The sequence below is a fragment of the Manacus vitellinus genome, unplaced genomic scaffold, assembly GCF_001715985.3.
Source record: "Manacus vitellinus isolate BGI_N305 unplaced genomic scaffold, ASM171598v3 scaffold_11_pilon, whole genome shotgun sequence".
Classification (NCBI taxonomy): Eukaryota; Metazoa; Chordata; class Aves; order Passeriformes; family Pipridae; genus Manacus; species Manacus vitellinus.
In genome coordinates, this window is record NW_021938895.1 from 17,164,810 (window position 1) to 17,187,526 (window position 22,717).

General features: G+C 38.7%; 1 protein-coding gene across 1 annotated transcript in view; it reads right to left on the reverse strand.

Annotated features, from left to right (window-relative positions):
* Window positions 1-19,790, reverse strand: part of ERICH1 (glutamate rich 1) — a 100,245-nt gene extending 80,455 nt beyond the window's left edge. The window contains exon 1 of the mRNA XM_018088890.2: window positions 19,641-19,790. Coding sequence (XP_017944379.2) covers window positions 19,641-19,790 — 150 coding nt within the window. The remainder of the gene's footprint in view (window positions 1-19,640) is intronic.
* Window positions 19,791-22,717: the final 2,927 nt, after the last annotated feature.

Below are 22,717 nucleotides of genomic sequence, written 5' to 3' on the forward strand. Positions count from 1 at the left end.
TTCCAGATAATTGTGGTGCTGGTTTCAAGATGCTAAAAAGTGGAAAGTCCCACAGTGACATGGTAATGCTGGCTCCATCCATAGTGTTCTTGGAATGGATGTGTCCTCTATTTTCTTGGCTCATCTGCTGTCGGTTTCTGGAGTGGCAACACAGTACTGTGCTGCATTTAACTTATCCCAGAGTTAAAATAACAAAACAATTAAAATGTGACAAAATCTTTTAGAAGAACAATTATTGTGCATTTTATTCCAGATGAACTTCTTGAGAGTTGAATCTGCTGCTGACCATTAAAAATTGCCATTACAACTGGATATTTAGTTAAACTTATACTTCCATAATTCTGCTAGCGTAAAAGGGATAAGTTGTCAGTATACATTATGCACATCATTATACACATACCCATTATCTTTGTCAGTAGCAGATATATCTGACAAATTTCAATGTTTTTAAAAATTATTTTAAATAAATGAAGCTGTTATTGCTGGGGTTTAAAAGGTGTAAAGCTCTGTTTTACCAAGCTGCACACCTAGCTATTTTTAGAAGTGATAACAAAGTTTCTCTCAAACTGAGTCAATGTTAATAGGTTTCAATTGAGAAAGCTTGGAATGATTCAGAGTAAGACTTCAATTTCTTTATATGTAAAAGTAAAAAAAAAATATGCAAAAAATTCTATAATTGGTTACTTGTAATACCTAAAAAAACCCTTAATAGATATTGGCATTGCTCCATATGAAACTTCTCTAAGTCATTCTAGTCCTACTGAGTTCAGCATCCTAAATAGGCATATGTTCATGCCTTAAATAAACAGCTCCTCTGTTGTCCTGTAAGCATGAAATCAAATCATGGTTCTTTAGTCCAATTTTTGTGGTTCTTTATTCTAAAGACTTTACAATGGATCCCTAAATACTTTTATTATTAGAAATTAGGTATTTTTTGTTCCTCCAAAGAGCCTGTATGCTTTGTGTTTGAGCTGCATGGGTAGGTTATATTTTTTGTGTCCAACTTACTTCTAAAGTGTTTTCTGTTGCTTTAGATTATTGAATAGTTAGCTTAGCCTATTTCCGCAGGGCACCAAGGAAAAAGAAGAGAACTGTTCAATACAGATATGACTATTCTCCCTCTACTCCTCATCAGCGCTGTTCTTATAATTTGTATTTTAATACTGTACAGACATGTAAAACATTCACAATTTTTATTCATAAAATAAGAAGTAATTTATAAATTACCTATACATGATGTCTTGCATATCTATAAATCATGTTTAAGCATAGATAGATATTACTTTGTAGGGAAGAAGACTGTAAACTTTTTTCATCTGTACATTGGTAGCCTGTGTGCATTGTTACCATCCAGGCAGCAAATTCTTTGGTTAAAATGTTTCACTGCACTTCTGTATAAAGCTTGTATGCAAGGTGTGTTGGTGTTTTCAGCCAAGCTGTTAAACACCACTGCCAACTGGTGGTGTAAGCACCCCTGTCTTTGCTTCTATCAGACTTCTTTTCACTTCTCTGTAAGCTTAAGGGGTTAATTAAAAAAAATTGCATTCTTTATGACCTATTGCTTAATCAGCTCTACAGTCTAGCTACAAACTCTTAGGGTATAGTTTATGTCAGAATCTAAAGATGATATTCAGTTTGGGATTAAGATACCTGAATGTAATTTTCTGCCTTCACTCAGACATCTAATGCCTTTTCAGAAGCCCTTATTTATTCCATGTCACTCTCAGCTACTGCACTAAAGGACGCCAGTCCTTCTTAGGTCCTATGTAATATCTCCCAATGTCAGCAGAGCTCTGAGTAAATAGGCGGCCCCAGAAGTTGGAGGGGGAGGCATTATAACAATAACTATTATTATTATTATTATTATTATTAACACAGTCACCTGTATTTATGCACTGCCTAAATCCCTACATGCCTAAGATCCCACTATAGTGCGTGAAGATTAATCAGTACAGCTGTGGCAACTGAGAAAATTCAGATGAACAACCTCTATGTGTACAGTAAACTTATGCTTCCTGTGGTGTTTCAGATGCTTTAAGTTATCTGAGACACCTGCATGGGATAGAATGTACACCCTCTATAGAGGGTGTATGTTCTTTAGAAATGGCAAGTGGAGGTTAGACATGGTATGTGAGAGCAGTGGCAGTGACATGGGGCACTGGTATGTGAGCAACTGAATTGAGTCTCCAAGTATCATCACGGGCACCATTGACTGTACTAGAGCCATAGGCACTTCTATAGCTCTAGACATCAGAATTTGAGCATTGTAGATCTGTGAGCTGAATTCTGCCTTGCTGAGAACCTGGATATTAATTTATCATAATTTTGTTGTTTGGCTACTTGCCTGTGGTACCTCAATACTTCATTGTCATGTGTGTATGAGAAATTACTTGTCCATCAACTAAAGAGTCTCGTTCCCCTAAACTAACATTCTCTGCTCTCTGGCCTTTAAGTCTCATAGCCAAGACTTTGACTTAAAATCCAAACAATACCCTGTTTGGTACATCTTCTGTGCCTGATTAAACCTTTGAACAGTCATCGCTAATTTTAATGAACCAACATCTGAGTACCTCAGACTATGGTTATGTCTACAAGCTCTTCACTGAGTCCTTTATTGACCTCCTATTACTTCAGTTTTATGAAGTTCAAACTCTTAAAGTGTGGAAATCTGAAGTTTTTAGCAATCTTTCCTTCAGACTACATCTATGCAGCATGAACAGAAGTCAGGGCTGAAGTCAAACTATGTAATAATCACAATAACGGGATCTCACAATTCTGGATCATCAGAGGTTTTAAATGTCTTTTGCAAGTATTAACATCACAACAGAGTGAAGTGTGTGTGTGTTATTAGCTTGTGCCCAATGTTTGTGAGGATGGGTACAGAATAAAAAAGAAGCTATGAACTCTTCCTGAGACCCTGGGAAAATCATTTATATTGCTAACTTCTCTCAGGTGGGTAGCAGTGCTTCTGTATTCAGGGGGAGCTGAGAGGCAGTGATAGCTGGGAAGGGTATTGCTATCTAAAATGGCAACTGTAGGGGTGTTTTTACAGCCAAATATAATGTGAATAGGGATTCAGTGCACACTTCTTATTTGCATTTATCACAATGTGTGGAATTCATACAGTGCAGATGTCTCCATCTGAGCTTGTTGCCCTTGCATTTCTTTATAGTCAGTGGAGGTCTAGTCAGTGTAATTAATCTCATTCTAAAGTAGGTGTCTGAATAGAACAGAATGACTGCAAAGGGTGCATGGGGTGACTAGTTCAGATGGAGGAGAACTGAATCTCATCCTACCTGTTCCGTGGGCAAAACTATGATTTTGCCTTTAAAAATATATATTTAACTTTACTGAGCCACAGTTAACATACCAGATGTAGAAATGTCTCAGAATAAGTCTGTTCTAAGCATTTACCACAGATTGCCATACCAGAATTTTTATTTAATTAAAAATACCAAATAATTATTTCCTCGTTTTACAGAAACACAAGGCCAGTACCCATTATTTGTCTGTGTGGGTTGTCTGGAGCAGCAAGCAAGGCAATGAGTAAGGTTTCATAGTGGAGGACTGAGGAAATTTTCTAGGACTTCTTAATTTTAGGACTTCCTAATTTCTAGGACCTCTACATTCATCCTTAATGTGATCTCTTGGAACTTTGTTCAGACTCCCACACATCCCACATAAGCGCCCTCATGTAGCCATCCTTCTCTCCAGCTGGTACGTAAGAAAGGTGTGGTCTTCTGTATGTCCTGTAACTTACCTGCCACTGTGCAGCTGATGGAGGTGCTGGTACCTGAGTGTCTCAGAATGGCACTAGACATCATATATGGATATCTTGAATCAAGATTAATTTATTTGTCATCTCTTCACTTGTATCTCCCAAAGTTATCCTTATCTGGAAGAAAATCATGTTACAGACGAGTTTTCTGCATTGAGAATTTCAGAGCAAGCACAGATCACCCACAGTGGAATTACTCACAGTTACTGACCTGAGGTCTCATTCTCATCCTAATTTTATGTAGTTTCCCTCTGCCCTGTTTCTTTCACAGTCTTGCCTGATTTCCCGTCTGTGAAAGCATATTAATCTTTTAAAGTAACTGAGTAGAATTTGGGGTGTACTTTTATGCTCTTCTCCATAATAGAATGTTTCTTCTACAGCAACAGCTAGATATTGACACTGTACCTCACAAATTTATCCAAGAATTATTTTAGTTGATTTTGACAAATTTCAAAAGACTTGGAAACAGCTTCATGTTGGAAGAAGGAAGATCTATATGAGATTCTATAAAAGATGGTATCTGTTTTATATATGTTTATAATTCTTTATCAGCTTTTACTGGTAGGGAATGTCTCAGTAATAAGCAATACAGCAAAAATTCCACACTTCCAAATAAACAGATAAAGGAAAATACACAACCCCCCCCCCAAAAAAAAAACCAGTGAAGGAACTTATAGCACTAAGAAAATCTCTATAATGTTTTAGTAAATTTTTATGTATGGGACCTGCATCATTGTTACTGAAACGAATAGATAGTTTGATGCTGTATTTCTTACAGATTTTTTAAAAACAATGTTACTCACATGCTGATCACACAATTTACTAGAAAATTCTTTGAAATTCCATAGTGTATTCAAATGTTAGATGATTTGAAGATGATTTAAATATGAAGAAGAAATGACACGTTACCAACTCAAAATGAACGAATAAGCCCTATGTTTGCTATGAAGCTACAAGTTGTGCATTGTGGGCTAGCCACAGAAATTGCTAAAGAATATTAAGGGATTCATGCAATGTTTTTCCTAAGGAATAAATATTCTAAGTCAGTGTGGCCAGTCAAGCCACAGATCTCAGATATCCTGAAACCTGTTCAAATGTTACAAAGAATGTTTTTAATATCCTATATTTTAAAATCAATCACAAAATTTTAATGCTTAAATTTAGGAAAAGTTCAATTCTAAACTGTGTTAATTGGGAAGGGCAAGTTCATTAGTATCAATCTGGACTTAGTAGCAGCTCCAATGCCCTTACTCTTACTAGTGAAAATACCAGGCAAGAAAAAAGGCCAAGGAATTAGCAGTGTGCCATTCAGGAGCTCTGCAGGAAAGGCAAATTATACATGGTGGGAGTTACAGAAAGAATAATGAGTCATGCTAAGAAGCTGTGTGTATCTAAATGGAGCAGTGGACAAGGGTGTATTTGCTTTACCTGCACCTACTGCACAGCAGCCTCATATTCACCATCCCTGTCAGGAGCAAGTGTAAATAGCATAACTAAATAAAGGGATGGGAAAGCAAACTATAAGGGAGTATCTCCTCCCATCCAAAAGCTGTAAAGCTGCATGAGAGTGATGCTCTGCACAATCTAATAAGTCCTTGCTGTGTCTGTGAACAAATGTGCAGTTTTTAATGATATTTCTTTCTCCATTTGCTGATGAGCATAAGGACTTAGTGGGTTTCTGTGGCTGGGTTTTGGTAGCGGAGGGGGGGCTACAGGGGTGGCTTCTGTTAGAAACTGCTAGAAGCTTCTCCTGTCCCGTGGAGCCAATGCCAGCCGACTCCAGGATGGACTTCCTGCCGCTGGCCAAGGCCAAGCAAACCAGGAGTAATAGTAATGCCTCTGTGATAACATATTTAAGAACAGAAGGTTGTGGCACAGAAAGAATTCCAGCCAGGGAAAAGCGGAGTGAGAACATGGGAATAACAAGGTAGACACCAAGGTCAGTGCAGAAGGAGGGGCAGGAGGTGCTCCAGGCACTGGAGCTGAGGCCCTGCAGCCCATGGTGCAGACCATGGTGGAGCAGCTGTGCCCCTGCAGCCCATGGAGGACCATCGGGGTGCAGAGACCCACCTGCAGCCCATGGAGGAGCCCTTGCTGGAGCAGGTGGATGCCTGAAGGAGGCTGTAAACCCATGGGAGGCCCAAGATGGAGCAGGGTCCTGTTGGAGACCTGCAGCCCGTGGAGAGGGAAGCCCACGCTGGAGCAGGTTTTTCCCTGGTAGGACTTGTGGCCCCTGTGGGGGACCCATGCTGGTACAGCTCATTTGTGAAGGACTGCACCCCATGGAGAAGTGACCCATGGGACAGCAGTTTGGGAAGAACTGCTGCCTGAGGGATGGATTCACATCCATGAGGAGAGGTCCATCAAGGACTGTCTCCTGTGGGAGGAACCCCACGGAACAGGGGAAGGACTTCTCTCTCCGAGCAGTGGCAGAAACAACAACTGACCGTGGGGAAAAGGTGTTTTTAAGATTGTTTTATTTCTCACTCTTTGGCTCTTATTGTGTTAGTAATAAATTTAAGTAATATCCCCGCTTTGAGTCTGTTTTGCCCATGAAGGTTATCAGTCACTGACCTCTCCCAGCTCTTAACTCATGAATCCTTTACTGGTTTTTTTTCATCTGACCAGTTGCAGAGGGAAAGAGAGAGGCTGTAGTGAGTACCTGGCATCTGGCCAGGGTCAACCCACTACACCAGGGTATATTTTAGGAAAATGGTAACTTATCATGCATATTCAGAATTGACATGACTGGCATTTAAGAAATTAATTTGTGTTTCAAATTGAGCATGTAGAAAGGAAGCTTTCTGTTACATTTAGTACCACCCTGAAATGTATTGTAAAACTTTAGTGTCTGTAAAGTCATTGAGGCTTATAAAAACTTCGTGTACAAACATCTTTTTTGATTAACCTATCTTCTCAATTCAGGCACTTTAATTTTTTCAGGGGAGGATCACTTTTTTTGTCTTATATTTGTGAAGAAGTTTTTATTTGGTGAAAGGGTAAGCAGATTGGAATGATGGTATCTTATAGTCACCCTGCCCTCAGTTAGAAAAGAAGTAAATAACTAAACAGAGGGTAAGCTGAGTTGTCTGTTGTGTGCATTCTGTAGCAGTTCAGTAGTTTCTCATGCCATTAGTGTGGTAACACAATACTGTGATGGTGGTACTCATAAATACAAAGAGGAGTTGTGTTCAAGCTACAATCCTGATATTAATTTAAATGGGAGTCTTATTAGTCTGTATATGAATGGGGTTTGTTATTTCATCTCTTAAAATCTGTCAAACACTGTTGTCTCTCTTCAATAAAAATTTTTAGATCAGTCCTATTAAATGTTTTAGTGTGCTTTTATGTGACTGCTTTGGAATCAAGGCACTCTTGTCCTAAATGGAGAATGAAAAGCAACCTAGCAGTGCAATCTCTTCACTTCTTATTCAGATTTTCTCTCTAAATTTACATCAGTATAATAACAATATAAAATGCAGATTTTGAAATACCGAATGTATAAGACTGTGGTAAAAAAAATTTAGAAGTGTGAATAGCTGTTGTAAAAATCAAGAGTTAACAAAAGACATACATTACATGAAAGACAGAGAAGCAGTTCAAAATATGATCATATTATTAAAAGAGCTTAATGCAGCATTAAGCTTCAGCAATTGAGATCTTACACTGTCTACAAAACCTTTCATTGCATGGCTTGTGGCTCTGTTCCTCTCTCTGCTCTTTTCCATTTTTGCTTGTTTTACTTATCATACTCTAGTCATGCTCTTAATCATCCATTTGTATTCCACTGCTCTCATCTCACCTCCCTTGTTTCTCAGTCCTCATGGCTGAATCGTGCCTCTGCTTCTGGGAACTTCTCTGTGAGCAGTGCTTCTCAAAAAGCCTGTGTATCCTTCCAGAGTGCCTACTGTTGGAAACACAGCTCTCCCAATCCTTAAGGACTGATATTTCAGTTCTTTGTGACCAGCTGTTGTCATCTCAAAAGAGTGAAAAGTATGACTTGAGAAGGGAGTGAGGAGCCACAAAAGTGGTGGACATGGCTACATTTAGAAAGGCTTGCTTTACTCGCTTAGGCTTAAATGTGCAAGAAATTTTGTTCATATAACTCTTCTATTGATTTCTATGTGTTAGCTGATCAAAAAGCATTACTTTCCTGAACATAACGTAGAAAACTGAGCTCTTACCAGCTATTTCACAGAGTAATCAGATGTGACTTTTGGTCAGGAGGATCTGAAACCATTGACTGTGAAAGCCTGGAGTATGCATCCAGAGAAGGGTCATTCTGTTTCCTCACTTTTCTGAAGTGTCTCCTACTAACTGTGGGTGAAAGCAGGGCACTGCTGTTACATGTTACATGGGCTGCAGGTCTGAGCTGGTGTAGCTATTCTTGGGTTAATCACACACTTGGCCAAATCTTGAGTTAGTAAAATTCTTTATATTTGGGTTAAAGAAATTAAAACACTTCACATAAAATTGGATTTCTATCATAATGTCTTGGATTTCTTTGAAAGTATCAACCATGTATAGGGTCTTAAAGAATTTAATTCTAGTCTTTAGGAATGGCTTACATAAAAAAGGATCAGCTTCCCAGTCAATAGCTTTAAAAACTGCTCATCAGCAAGGCAGGTAAATTATCAAAACTACTTTAATTACTGTATCCCATGTAAGCCTTTGGCTATCAGACTTCGGCTGTCTTAATCTGTAATTAAACATTTTATCCCTTTACAGATTAAAAGGTGATCCCTGCATTGAGCTTTTCAGGTGGTTTTGTTGGAGCATAGATTTGAATTCCCTGTTAAATTTTAGAGACTGAAATGATGTCTTTTTCTTCCTCCCCTGAGAAATGCTGAAAAGTTTCTTGCTTGCAGTTTCAACCCTCTTGCACTTTGCACTGAGGACTTGGTGAATCTCTTCTGAACAATTCTGATGTTGGATGTGCTTGTGTTGTTTCATTTATTGTTTGCTGAAGTAATATAATGTCCTCTTGTGTGTACAGACAGTGAAGTATGGTTGCTATTACCCCTAGCAACACTAGAGTTTCCTTAATCATTAACAAGACTTTATGTACAAGGTGATGATTATTTTCTGCACTGAATGCATGAAATGGGAGTCCTTCTGGTCATCAGTCAGTCACCATGTAATTTAAGTTTGTATCCTAATGCATATTCAAAAGTGCCCAAATAAAGACATTTCATGTTTCCTGACTTTCAACTGCCTGACTTCACAACATAAATGATTTTATTTTCATTTATATTTTAGAAGCTTCCTAGGTTAAAAAATTGTTTTATTTTTAATAAACTTTGCATCAGTAGCACACTTATTAGTTACCACACACCTCTGTCACTCATGCTTAAGAATGACATTTATCCAATCAGAGGAGAAGGCAGTTTTTCTAGTTAGACCAGTCATGGGGAGAAGATGGTTAATAAGTGGGAATGGTGGGAAGGACCTTCAGCAGTAGCTGTACACAGATACTTGGGTGACCTTGAGAGACTGTACCTACAGGGCATAGTTTTGCTGTATTTCTCTTATCCTTGTTTATTTCTATTGCAGTAGTGCATATGGTGACAGGTCCTGACTGCTTTTGTTTCTCATAATCTGTGTAACACTGTGTAAAAGAAAATCACGCACAGGGAAGTGTAGTGTCTCGGGTTAGAAGTCGTTAGAAATGTAGTGTCTGAGGTTACAAAACAAGCACCTTCTCCACAAGACAACACGACGCCACACAGGGCTGTGCAACTCTGCTCTGGGGTACGGCCCGGCAAGTGCGCAGGAGTCAGAGGACCTGCAGCTGAAGCTGGAAGGGACCATCTGTTTCCCAGAGCCACAGAGCTGCCTTATGGCCATAGGGGCAGCTATTTGACTGCTCTAGTGACATGCTGGAACAGGCCTGCTCAGCGAAAAGAATCTAATGAAAACTGACTCTTAGGAATAAAGCATTTAGGACTGAAAAGAATTCTTTGGATCAGTGAGATAGCATCATCATATATCTCATAAGACTGATTTAAGTCCCATTTTTATTTATTGTTGGTTGGGGTTTTTTTGTCTTTATTTCATATTTTGGAAAGCTTTCTAGATATTTGCAACTCCGAGGATTTAAAACAAACTAAATTTACTTTTTACTCTGTCAGACAGCACACTCCTTCCTCACCCAGCTCAAAATCGTCAGAATGCTTAAGGTGTTTGTCTAGGGAGTAAAGACCAATATTCAGTTCTTACTGTGCATAGATTTAGTGGCTTAACTTAAGTTGTCTTTTCCACATCACTGATCAGTGCTCAAGATAAAAGACTATTAGCTGTTTTCCTCACTCTTACAACAATATCACTCTTAACTTGAGAAGTGTTTTCAGGAACCGAGTATTGTTCCAAATAAAATATCTATGTTATCAAGTTGTTCCTAGTCAATATTAACTCTAAATCACTGTATGCAGAGTAGAAAAAAATACTGAACAGTGTTACTAGGCTGACAGCAGTGCCCTGTGCTGTCTGATATGTGGACAAGAAATGCTGTCATTCAGTGATCTTCTCCAAATATAAATGTTTTTTTCCCAGAACAAGGCAAAAAGTACCTCCATGATTTATGTACCTGCTAAAGTTTTAATTCTGCACAAAATGGTGAAGAGAACATTTCAAAGAAAATGGCAAATATTTTATAGTGGAAATTAATACATAGTAGTATTAAAAGGGTTACTGCTTTTTCCTTCATCAGTGTATCTCGGAATCTACATATAGCCAATACTTCTATTTCTGGAATTGCCCACGTAAATTACTTGAGTTACCTCTCATGGTTAAAGTTAGTTGTGTGTTTGCAGCTTTGGGATCACACACTCTCCATGCTGCTTCAGCTTCCTCAGCTTCACAGTGCACCTTTATCTTAACTCCTTCCAGGCTTTCCTTGCATCAGAATTCCTCTCCTGGACATCATGACTGATACCTCAGGCGTAGTGGTCTCTTATGTTATAGGACATGGTCTAGGAAGACAACGCTGTGGGGTATTGACTGGAACTTCACTGATTCACAGAATTGGAGGCTAAAAGTGCTACCTTGAGTATCTGAACTTGCCTACTGAATGTTGCTGGTGAGGCACCAATATTCCTAAACCCATGCTCCTCTCAAGACTACCTGTTGTTCCTCATGGAAGCTTGAAATTAAGAAGTATACAATTGTGACTGACAGAGCAAAATAAGGTGTTTTCCAGAACTGGTTACCAGTGATCGCTGCTCATTGATCAGCAAAGAGTGGGAGTTTCCTACCCTAACATTTCACCCAAGAATCCCACCTCAAAACATCTACTTCTAGAAAGAAAAAAGAAGTTACTGTTCTACAGACAGAAAAGGAACACAAGTAGGGATGAAATAGGGGTAAATAAAGAAGAGAAGTAAAAGCAATGATTTGCTTTTTCTAACAAAAGAAATTAAGACAATAGCAATGAAGTAGTCATACAGAGAAAACAATACTGCTATGAGCAGAACAGTCAAATGAATTTCCACTTCTAAGCTTACCACGTGGCCAGTGCTGATTAGGCAAGTTTAATAACAGATCAGTTGGCACTTTTTCATCACCTGTTCTACATACTCCTCTTCTTTCCATGCATAAACTATCATTACAGGCAGTGCAACAAATACAGCTGTGTTCCACTTATCTGTTCTGTATGTTACACACATTAAATAGTGCCAGAGGACAGCTCATGAATATAACATTTTCCACTGCTATGGAAATGTTTTCCATTTTAGCTTGTCCTTGTACTGCTACCTAAGAAAAGAGAGAAAAGAGGAGTTTTACAGCGCCCTTTGAAGGTTAACAAACCTGAGCTTTCAGAAACCCTGAGGGTATATGAATCCCAAGCTGAGCCCCCCATCACAAAAAAAAGCCTTCTCACTTATACCATAAAACCACAATTGAGCATCCCTGCAGATATTGACTGCAGTAAGATTTCGCAGGGACAGAAGCAATTTCTTGGGCAATATGGTCCCAAATCACATAAGGCATTGTAGGTTGCAGCCAGCATTTGGCTCCCACCTAGAAACCTTTTGTATTTTCATTATGGTATAGAAGAGATTCAGGCACTTCCCTTCTTTTTTTTAGAAGTTTTGAATTTAGGGCACAGGACTCTTGCTATAAACTTTGAAATGTGCCTATTTGCTTGTGACAGGCTGTGCTTGTGTAAGTTTCTGCCACCGGGGAAGCAGTAAAGCAGGGTATTGGGATAGCAAAAACATTGCCAGGTATTCATCAGACTTTTCATTCTGGGCTGCCATTTCAGGTGATGATTTATAGTCCTGCTTCTACCTTCTCTCTTCTGCCTTTCCTATTTTACCTTGCTGCTTTGGCTGTGGATCTTGGAGAGGGAGGAGATATTGAACCTTTCTTGCTATAGGGCTGTTTGTTCAGACCCAGAGGTTTCAGTCTAAGGCAATATACCCAGACTGGTGATCAAGACACCAAAGAATGAATTTTCTGCTGAATTTCAAGTCTCAAGTGTAGCATACTTTGGACCAAACCTAAGGCTTTCTGAGGCCAGTGGACAGTCTTACACTGACTAGGCTGACCTTTGGATGTGGCCAAGACCCATCAACCTGACCTAGTTGAAGATGTCCCTGCTTATTGCAGGGGGCTGGAATAGATAACTTTTCAAGGCCCCTTCCAATTCAAATGTTCTATGATTCTGTGATGTAGCTATGTTTTCATAAGCAGATAATTACAGGTAAAATATTCACAATTAAATGAAAACCCAATAGGCTAAATTATTCCCAGGGGTCATTCTGTTGTTTTTCAGTTGAGTTGTACCAATAAGTGATTTGACCCAATATTTTGTTTATAGGAGGGCTTATGAAATGCTAATTATGTTGGTCAAATTAGTGAAAACCAAACAGACTTCAGCTTTGTTTGTGTGGTTAAGCAGTGTAATTATGAATGCTGGAATTGACAATGAGGTTTTTTGTGGAATACTGAGCTCTAACTAAAAATGTATAAGTGAAACACTTCGTTGGGAGTACATACTGTACGGAAACTGGAACATGTTTTTGGACGGCATCCCTGGCTTTGCAAATCAGATGCTAAGATTCAGCAAAGAGGAGTTTTGAAGGTAAGAAACACTTTTCCAGAAGAAAATCATAATATGGGTGTTAGTCATGGGTTTCATTGCCCTGTGAATAAAGGTTCAGCTGAAATAATTCAAAATTAACAATTATATTTAAACCATCTCTAATTCACTATAGTAAAGCAATCTTAATTTGCTATATGAATGGCACTAATCTGAATGAAGTTGACCATGTCAGATGGGGAGCTGTAACTGGGATTGATTTTCTTTGTATTGTCCAGTTTGGTCAAAGCCAAATCCTGACACCGCATCCTAATGCAAACCTATAGAAGAGGAGATCCCACATAGCAACAGCATTTAACAGCATCTTACATAACCAAACCACGTTATCTAAGTTCCTGTCTCTTTTGAAGCTCTTTTGTCAACACACAGTGGAGAATATATATATATATATATGTATATATGTGTGTATATATATATATTTATAAAAAATAATTCACTGTATATACTAATATTACATGGTAATTTCAAAAAATATTTTAAAATAAATCACTATATACAACAAATTCTCTCAATAGGCCAAAGCGTAGTTTTCAAACTGTCAGTGCTTGATTGCAGGTTTACATTGAGATGCTTTTGAAATTTTTAGAAAATACCAAGAAGACAGTAATAGTTAGGTACATGAAGATCTAGAAAGAAAATCTGAAGTGGAACGCCAAAAATGAAACTGTTTACTCTCTTTTGGTTCTTCTGTGCTTACAAAAATGTGAACAATGGCATTTACCAGCAGCAGAGGTGCTGCACTAGATTTTCCCATCCAACTGAATAATTGTGTTTGATGCTGATGTATGGCTCTGCTGTAAAAATCCCTACAACACTCACCAGAGTTGCTAGCAAAGACTAATCGTGTGACTGCTCTTCTGGCTAATATCCATTAGACAAGTTAACCACATTTCTCCTTATAGATTCTGATATACCTCTCATAGGTAAGCAGTTATTATATTCACCCACTGAGCCTCCTACTGTCTCATAATACACCTTTAGCTCACTGTCAAAAATATCTCTGGAGTTGAAGTGATTTATTTTTGCTCAGAAGGTACTCAGCAACAATTGGGAATCCTTTGTTTTTATTACACAGTACTTCTTAGAAACCAGTGTGGGGGAGAAAGACTAAAATACTAACCTTTGTCTCTTGTGTGAACAATTTATAGTTTTAGAGCATCTTTTTCTCATGTCATTATTACAATAATAATAGCAACAGCAATAATAATAGTTAATTTTCAATTATTTCATCTAAACCTTCACTCATAGGGCAATGTAATCCATGTATAACAGCCATATTACAATTATTATTATTATTGTTCCTATGGCGAATATTTCAAGGACTGTATTACCATTCCAGAAAATGGTTGGTGATTTTTTTTTTAAACATATGTAGGCAATCATGTATATATATATATAATATAGACAGAGGAGCAGCAATTAGAAACAGGCTTGTATAGTTCTATGAAGTTTCTGACCAGGAGTCCTTGCTTAAGATTGGTGACACAGTTATGGAATTAATAGTATCTCTGTCCCATTTCTGGTCCCTCTGGAATGAGTCCTCCAGGTGTCAGGTCTGATGCCTAGTCCTGTGTCTGGATGTAAGCTCAGCCTTTAACCTACATTGTGACCAGAATCTAGGTGCTGTTCCAGCTCGTACTCAAGTTATTCAGCTTTTATTCAAGTTGTCTGTTTGAAAGCTCCTGCTTCTTCATTTTGTTGTTCTCTAGCTAATATGTAGGCAGTATTTAGCCAGTGAGACAGATCATTGGAGGAAAGTATTTTAAAGCCTCAGCCAATTTACATATTTATCTGGTTGTACAGTCTTATGCTGCACAGTGCAGAAAAGTCAGTAACTTCTTTTTTCAAGGGATCAGGCCAACTAATTTTAAGAGAGTTAAATATTTTTAGTAAACAGTTCCAAACATTTTTAGGAATGTCTCAGTGATTTTGCTTTCTCCTCTTCCCTCACTACCCTCACTGCTTCTTCCCTCTGGCCTTGGGTCCCTTTGGAGCTAGTCCAGGCACTGGCATTTGGGTTAGCCCCACTCAGCCCCACTCCTTCCTGACACCTCTCCCCTCTCGAGACCTCCACCACTGCCTCCCCACTGCCTGTCCCTCCTGGGACCCAGCGGGGGGAACTCCACTTCCCACTTTTATTTCTGTCACAGCTAGGCCTGAACTTAGTTTAGATACTGATTTTCCAGGCAAAAGCCCATATTTGGTACCCAACATCTCTGTTCCTGATCAGTTGGCCCAAGAGGACACTGATAAGGTGATGGCACAGCAGTCTGCCTACTACCCATTTAGTATCAAAGGCTTTTGGTCACTGCTTGGTGTCTGTGGGACAATTAACTGGAAGTGTTTATTACTCTCTGATGGTCCAACTCCTCAACTTAAAGCTACAGTTTGGGCAGGAATTAACATCCACCTTGGATCACACCTTCATTTACCACCAAGGAGTCTGCTATTACAGCACAGATTTGGACTGTTTGATTGGGAAAACTCAGTGTTATTTCATTATTGCAACTATGTCATCCAAAGAAAAGTGATAACTAGTTGTACTTCTGAAGGAGGTAATTTTCAATTTTTTTGACTCATAAATACATTGATTTTATGACTTCACTGCAGTTTCTTTACTCCAGCCCAGGAAGGATTGGTACTTTTTTTGTGTGTGTTTTTTTTTAGGCTGTTTCTTAAAGTCAGCAAGAAAACAGTGTGAGTGGCATCTTTCAGTTGCTGCTTAAGTCACAGGCTAAGGTACAGGAGGACAAGCTTCAACTGATCTAGCAGATAGATGTTATAAAGCAATTTTCCAGCAAACTGGCACTGCAGTGCAGAGCTTAAAATCCCTTTCAGCAACGACATTAAGGTCTCAGGGGTGCCATTGCATTGCAAAAATGCTGGTAAAAGGATAAAGTTCCTTGGTGTTTTGTTCTCTCTTCTTTGTTCCTTGCGGCTCCTGGTAGCTTGTGGAAATTATTAGGCTGAAATTGAGAATATTGCTCTTTATTCTGTCGATTCAGAGAGATTCATGTCCTTTCTTTCCCAAAGCTCTTTGAAGAAATAGGAAAGGCAGAAAAACCCCCACACTTCAGTGGGCTGTCTAGATTCAAATACCATCCACTGCTGGCCTTTCATTGGTGTTCAGCAGCCTTTGCAAGATTGTTTTGGGAGCCCCTCCAATACACGAATTTGCAATCTGCTGATACATATGCCATGGAGTTGAAAGTGTTTTTCGTTTATATAGAACCTCTCAGAGCATCCTTATGCTTCCTGCACTGATTCAGGCTTCTGCCAGTGTTACCCCTTACATTTCATCAGTCTTCAGCAGCAGAGATGAGGCATTGCTACTGCTAGAAACCAAATTCATTCTACAGATGAGGTTGCTGTATGGAGATGTGAAATATTTTACTACTTTCATTATTAGTGTCAAAAATTACTGTATAAAACCTTCCTATTATATCCAACCCAGATTGAAATGTAAATACAAGGTTATGCTGCTACTCATTTACTCACACTTAAGTGAGTATAAAACATTTCATTTAATTAATTTAAAACATTGTCTTAATTGAAGCATTTCCAAACATACCCAGGGCATGGCCACCTTAGGTCCAGAAGATGAAGACTCTAAAGTGGTGAGTATAAACCCAGTTGCTTTAAAAGTTGGTCTCATTATTTTTCTGTGATGCGAACTAGTTCAAAACCACCTTCCTCATCTTCACTTCTCTTTCAAGTAGGGGACCACCTTTGTATTCTTTTTACAGAGTGTGTTAAGATTGTGGTGGTTTTGTGATGAAGACCATACCTATTGCAGGCTGAAATCTACACAACAAAAGGTTACTCCTTCTCCCTTTCTCTACATTTTTTTTCAGAATTCTTGCATTCATTTGCTTTCCTGAATAAATGGTCCCAGATATGACTTAGCAATTGTGGTGTGTCAGTAATATGTAATTAAAGTTTTCCGTTAAACGTTCCACATATGAATAAAACAACACAGAACTAATTCTTACAAACTATTATCAAATCCATTAATACTGAGCCCTAAACTAAAGAGGCATTTTAAAGTTTTCTTCCAGACCTGAGACATGTGCTGAAACAATAGATGCAAGTTCATAGCTACAAGGATGAGCATCTTTGCTGCTGCATAGGGATCTTCCACATGGAAAGAAAATAGTTGCCATAAATATATTGAACATTTGTGAAATTCAAATAAGCAATGAAAGCCTAAGCTTGTAAATTCTTATATTCTCTAAGCATCTCATCTCTGGAAAAGATTGCATACGAAAATACTAGTTCTATTAATGGAAAGGCAAGATTGCAATGACCTGAAATTGTAAAAATACATTGTACTTACTTTATTATTATTATGAAAATCTCCTCTGCAGTAAATAAGTTTGTTGTAAAGGAACATTTTCAGACAAAAAAATGGTGGTTGTCCTGCATACTCGTCTGCAACTCGTCGTTGCAAGCTCAAGGGATATCAATTGTGAGCAATAAAAATGTTCCTTAAAGTTACAAAGTTGCTTACTAGCTCTTTTTCTAAGCTTTTCATCAATAAATCAATCGATCTGTAAGATGGTTACTTGAGCAAATGAAAATGTAATGGCTCAGTTTCACTGTATTCCTAAGAAACAGATTATTTTTTCAACAATTAGCATTTATAGCCAATTCATTTCTCACACCAGCAGTGCTCCTTTTCTCGAGTTTGGATAACCTTTGCTACCTGATACTTCTTTAGCCCTTGGTAGATATACATGTAGACAAAATGCTCTGTAAACGAAATTTGAAAAGATCTTCTGCCTTCCCTATTAGCAGTGAGGGCATATATTTTCAGCCTCTGTGTTACCACAAATTATCAGATGGACAGAAAACTTTAGTTTACAAAGGCAAACATTCCTTTCCCTACTTCTCTTTTCTATTACACACTACCAAAACCATGCAGAAAGAACATTTGATTTGTAGTTACACTTCTGCTTGGTCCAAAGTCCAAAGCAATGTCCAAATGTACTCTCTAGTTTGAAAACAAGGCCCTAGACAGCTATGTAAAGAAAATGAGCTTATAAATATCAGTAATCTTTACATTAAATCATTAAATAGTTGTAAACCACCATCTAAGGATGAGATGCTTTGCATTCTCTTTTATCTTCTGTATTTCCAGCTTCAAAATTTTTGAAGTTCTGTGTTAGTTCAAAGAACAGGAAGCAGTTAAGTAATATATTAGCTTAAAGCAACATAAAAACATCAAATTGCTGCATGTTTTAGTGTTCAGTTCTTAGATGCATTGGTTGTATTTGTCTGAGTTACTACATATCCTTTGTCTTCAAAGAAAACTTTAACCAAATGACCCTCTAAATTTTCATTTATATTTTCCTGAATCAGCAGGAGGTTTAGCATCAAGCAAAGAATATACACAGGACTGAATGCTTTCTTTGATTCATAAGTTCATGCAAAAGCTTTGATATAACTACTGTTTGGAGGAATTCAGTGAAGCTTGGTGGTTTGGAGGAATAAGATAGTTCAGGATGAAGAACTGGCCATGCATATGGCTATGAGAAGTCATTCTTTATAATCCTGGTGAATTTTTCTAATTTTTGACCCAAATATTAATAAGTTAATAGTTAGGGTAAAATTGTTCAGATTCTTCATTACAAAGGAACTGTGTGCTATTCCGATGACTTAAATTAGCACACTCACTTTAAGGCACCTTTACCAAAGAAGCACTTGGAGAGATTTTGGGGAAGCATCTGTGAAAGACATGTGCAGTCCCATCCCCAGCACTGCAGTGCCTGTTTTTTGGTCCTGTCTCGCAAAACCAGAGCCCTCAGTTCTGAGATGAAGCCCATAGAACCTTTATACATCACCTGGAGTGAGAGAGTAGCATTTCAGAATTGGATGTTAAGTATCATGTTGAATCAGACAGCTCTTCAAGTACCTCAGTGTGAAGCCATGTAGAACTAGCCAAAGGAGATGCTCAGCGTCATAAATAGATGTGACCTACATTTTAGACCTTTGCAAGATTTAGATACATATGGCAGGGACATCCCTCTGCTCCGGATTTGAAAATATTAACTTCTCATATGGTATGATTACAGGTATGATCACACCTTTTCTCTCTTTATTTTGTTCTGGTGTTTTATTTTGAAGCAAACCCATCATCCTGCTGTGGTTTTTGGTCCTATTCTGAATCCTGGAGCATTCACAAAAGGCATCAGCTTGTCTTTAGTTTTCCCTCCTTACTGAAATTGGTGATTGGTCTCAGCTACTTTCCACGCTGAGGGTCAGGTGAAGAGTTATGGAGCGCCACTAAGTAAATCCAATTTAAATAAATTAACCTAATTAATGCAATCCTATAAAAATAAATCCAATTAATTATTTAAAACAATAAGTAACAATGTAAACAATAATATAAATAATAGTATTTAAAAATATTAACGAGGAATTACTAGTTTTGCTAACGTTGCTCCTTGTGCTGTCTCCATGTCTTTAGCAGTGGGGGGACAGAGATAAAAGAAAAGGTGTCCACAGGTGGGAGACATTCCTGCTGGTACAAAGGGGAGCAGGAAAGGCTGTTCTTGTCTTGCATCCCCCCCTTTCTGTGGGAGGCTGCAGAGAAAGCCGTGTTGGCTGTGGTTTGGAATTGCATCTGCCTGGGGCTGGGTTTTCTCACTCCTTTGCACAGAAGCAGCCTGGAGAGAGTGTGAAATACTGCTAGTGAGGCCAGAGGAGGGATAAGATGCTGCAACCCTGGGGCAGCCAGGTGCTAAAAGAACCTCTGACCTTCTCTCCACCACCCTGTCTGACTGTCAGCTCCACTTTCTCTGCACTTTGGTAATTTCCTGCAGTGATTTCACCTGAAATCTGATATTTCAGCTCAGCAGAGAAGTCATGCAGGACCTGGACGAGGTTCAGGTGAGGGGCTGGGGTCATGCCTAGCCTGTCCTCAAGTCTGGGGTTGGTGTTGAAAGCGTAGGGACAGCTTGTGCCCACCCCACTCCTGGACTGTCCTCCAGTTTTGAAGCTCTAGTTTCTGTGCTTCTGAGCTTGCCTTGGGCTTCCTCCCCCACTGCTAGTAGACATGGGTTTGTGGGGTAAACCACTGCTATTAGGCATCAAATCCTATGGTATGTCTGTTTGATTTGTCTGTTTGATTTGTCTGTTTGAGGCAAAATTCTGAGGAAGCCAAATTGTCAGTTAATCCTTTAATTCTGGTAGCTCAGGTAAGCTGGTGCCTTTTCGCTGTGAACCAACAGAGCAAAGCAGTGGGGAAATAAACATTAATTGAGAATACAGACCACCCAGATAGCCTGAAACTGGTGGATGAATTCTCCAACATCATAGAAACTGAGCTGGTATCTACGAACAGTGTTTATTAGACTGACAGAGGATGAGCTGCAATTCAGTGTTCAGTACTGACAGGCAAGTCAAACTAACATTTAATTTATAAAGGGTATGGAAGAGAGTATTTTACTGGTTTATGAATGAGAATTAACTTGTTTTGATTTGATTTGATTTTACTAAAGTAAAAATGCCCTACTTCTACTGTAAATCAAACCAAAGAGCTTAGCTAGGATTTAAATGTCTACATATCTAATACAAGTGGTTTTGTCTGTATCTACACGGTTGTGTGCTGCTTTCAGGAGTAGATCAAGACTCTCATTGCTGCACATCCACAGTTCTTGCCTGTAGGAGCCTGAAACCTGCTCTGATGCAGTATTTTGGTAGGAGAGAACACAAATGCCCCTTTTATAATAAAACTGTCAGGGTGCCCTTACCTCACGAATGATTGGTACCCGATCCTCAGCTGTTGTATTTGCCTTTGGGATGGTGTGGCTGAGAACATAACTCAGTCTACTTTCTTGCAGGAGTTTTTGAGTTTTTTTGTATGTTCTTCAAGGGTTTTCAAGTGATACCTAAGCATTATCCAGGCCCCGTGGTACCTATGCTCATGCCAGCGCTGTGAGCTGAGGGAATGCTATCACAGCAAAATCAAGGCAGAGAAGGCCAAAATGGGCTTTGGGTTCGTGAGATGCTGATGACAATTCAGTGCTGGTGCACTCTGAGTCTAGCACTCCAGTGCATTTAGAGCATTTTGAGATGTTCCCAGTAAATGGAAGTATTTATAAGGCAGATCTATCCTTCAGGTAACCCTGTCTACAAAGGGTGTATGTAAAAAGCTAAATCTTCAGAGAACTGTAGGCAGAAGATAGGTGTGCAAATCCAAAAATGTTTTAAAATAGAAGAGTTTCTGTTGGTAAGGCTCCACCTGTTCCTGTATTGGCCTTATTTACAAGTAGAATTAATTCTCTGGAATTCACATCTTGCCACTACCAAGTGGTATTTCTCTGGGCATTTTTTTAAAGAAAAGACATACTTCTGCAGTTTTTGAAGAAAAAAAAATTTCCTAATGCAGCCTCAGGGATCATGGATTACTGTTTCAATCCCCAAAGAAAAAGAAGTTCCTCAAGAACTGCTCAGAAGTTCTTGAATTCCAGAGAAAATAATAATTAAAAAAAGGAATAAAATTCAGCCATCTCCATAATCTTCTGTTGGTTCATTAATGTGCTGGCTTAGATGGACCCTGTCCTCAGGTACCTCAAATTTCTTTAGAGGGTGTAGGAAGACTAACTGCTGAATCTTGGATGTTGTTGATTTGAGGTGTCCTGACCATGACTTGTAGTAGAAGTACTGCATTGCTTAACATTGTGGAATAAGGCCAAAATGTGAATTCCTTGAATGCTGTACAAATAATGGGAGCTTATTCCCCAGCTAGCTGCTGTGCGATGTAAGGCCTTATCTGTGTCCTTTCAGGTCCAGGTTATTAGCTTTTTCTTCCAGACTCCTTTTTTAACTCTTTTCACAGATACTTGGACAAATATCTGCAAATATGTCAATGTCTTATTCCTCCACCTTCCCAGGGCACCCCTCAGGGCCACCTCGGTGAGGTTCTGCTGGGAATAATCAAATTTTGCCACGAAATTCAACTTACCTTGTTTCATCATTAGTATACTAAAGACAGGTTTTGAGTACATAATGCAATGAGCTGAATTATGGCAGATTAACAAGTTCCTGCCTGTCATTGGAGTTGCCATGTTGTTCAAAGTGCCTTGGATACTTGACATGCATTAACTGAACAATAGCACTGTCTTTCAGACATCATCCCTGCTCATGCATGGGTTAGCCCTCTGGGGCACACACACAGGGGGTCAGCTCTATGGGTCTGATGCATTTCATGTGTCTCAGATTCACTGTGAATGTACCATATGTATAGTTTTATCATGTGGGTTTCCATTTGCAAATTTTCAAACAAAAGTTAAACATGCTTCCCAAAAGATGCACCTTTATCCTTTATTTATATTTTTTTGGCTTGTGTAGAGGGTTCATTATAGTAATACATTGCATTTTCTATTCACTGGACTTCTGATTTCCTATCTTGCTATGCCGATTATCCTATATTGCTATGCTGATTTTCCTAAACAAGCTCAGATCTTTATTCAATCTATTCCCTTTTATGTGTTTCCAGCAAATAACGTCCATCCTACCTGGCGAATGAATGACTAAGTAATTCAATCAGATTATTTCTTTTTTCCCCTGTATCTTTTTTCCCTGTATCTATGTAAGGAGAAAAGGGATCATTATAAACATTTGCAGTATACGATGGCAAAGTTTAATATATGGGAAAGGTTTTCCATAGTATGGTTGTTAACATGCAGCGTGTCCCTATGTTTGTTTCATGCAACATTGCTATGCTTAAATACATAAAAAACTTCTTAGGGACATGGTTTTATTTTTGATTAATGTGCACACTACAAGAACTTAAAACGTGATCCCTTTTTTCTCTTTCCCTTTTTTTTTTT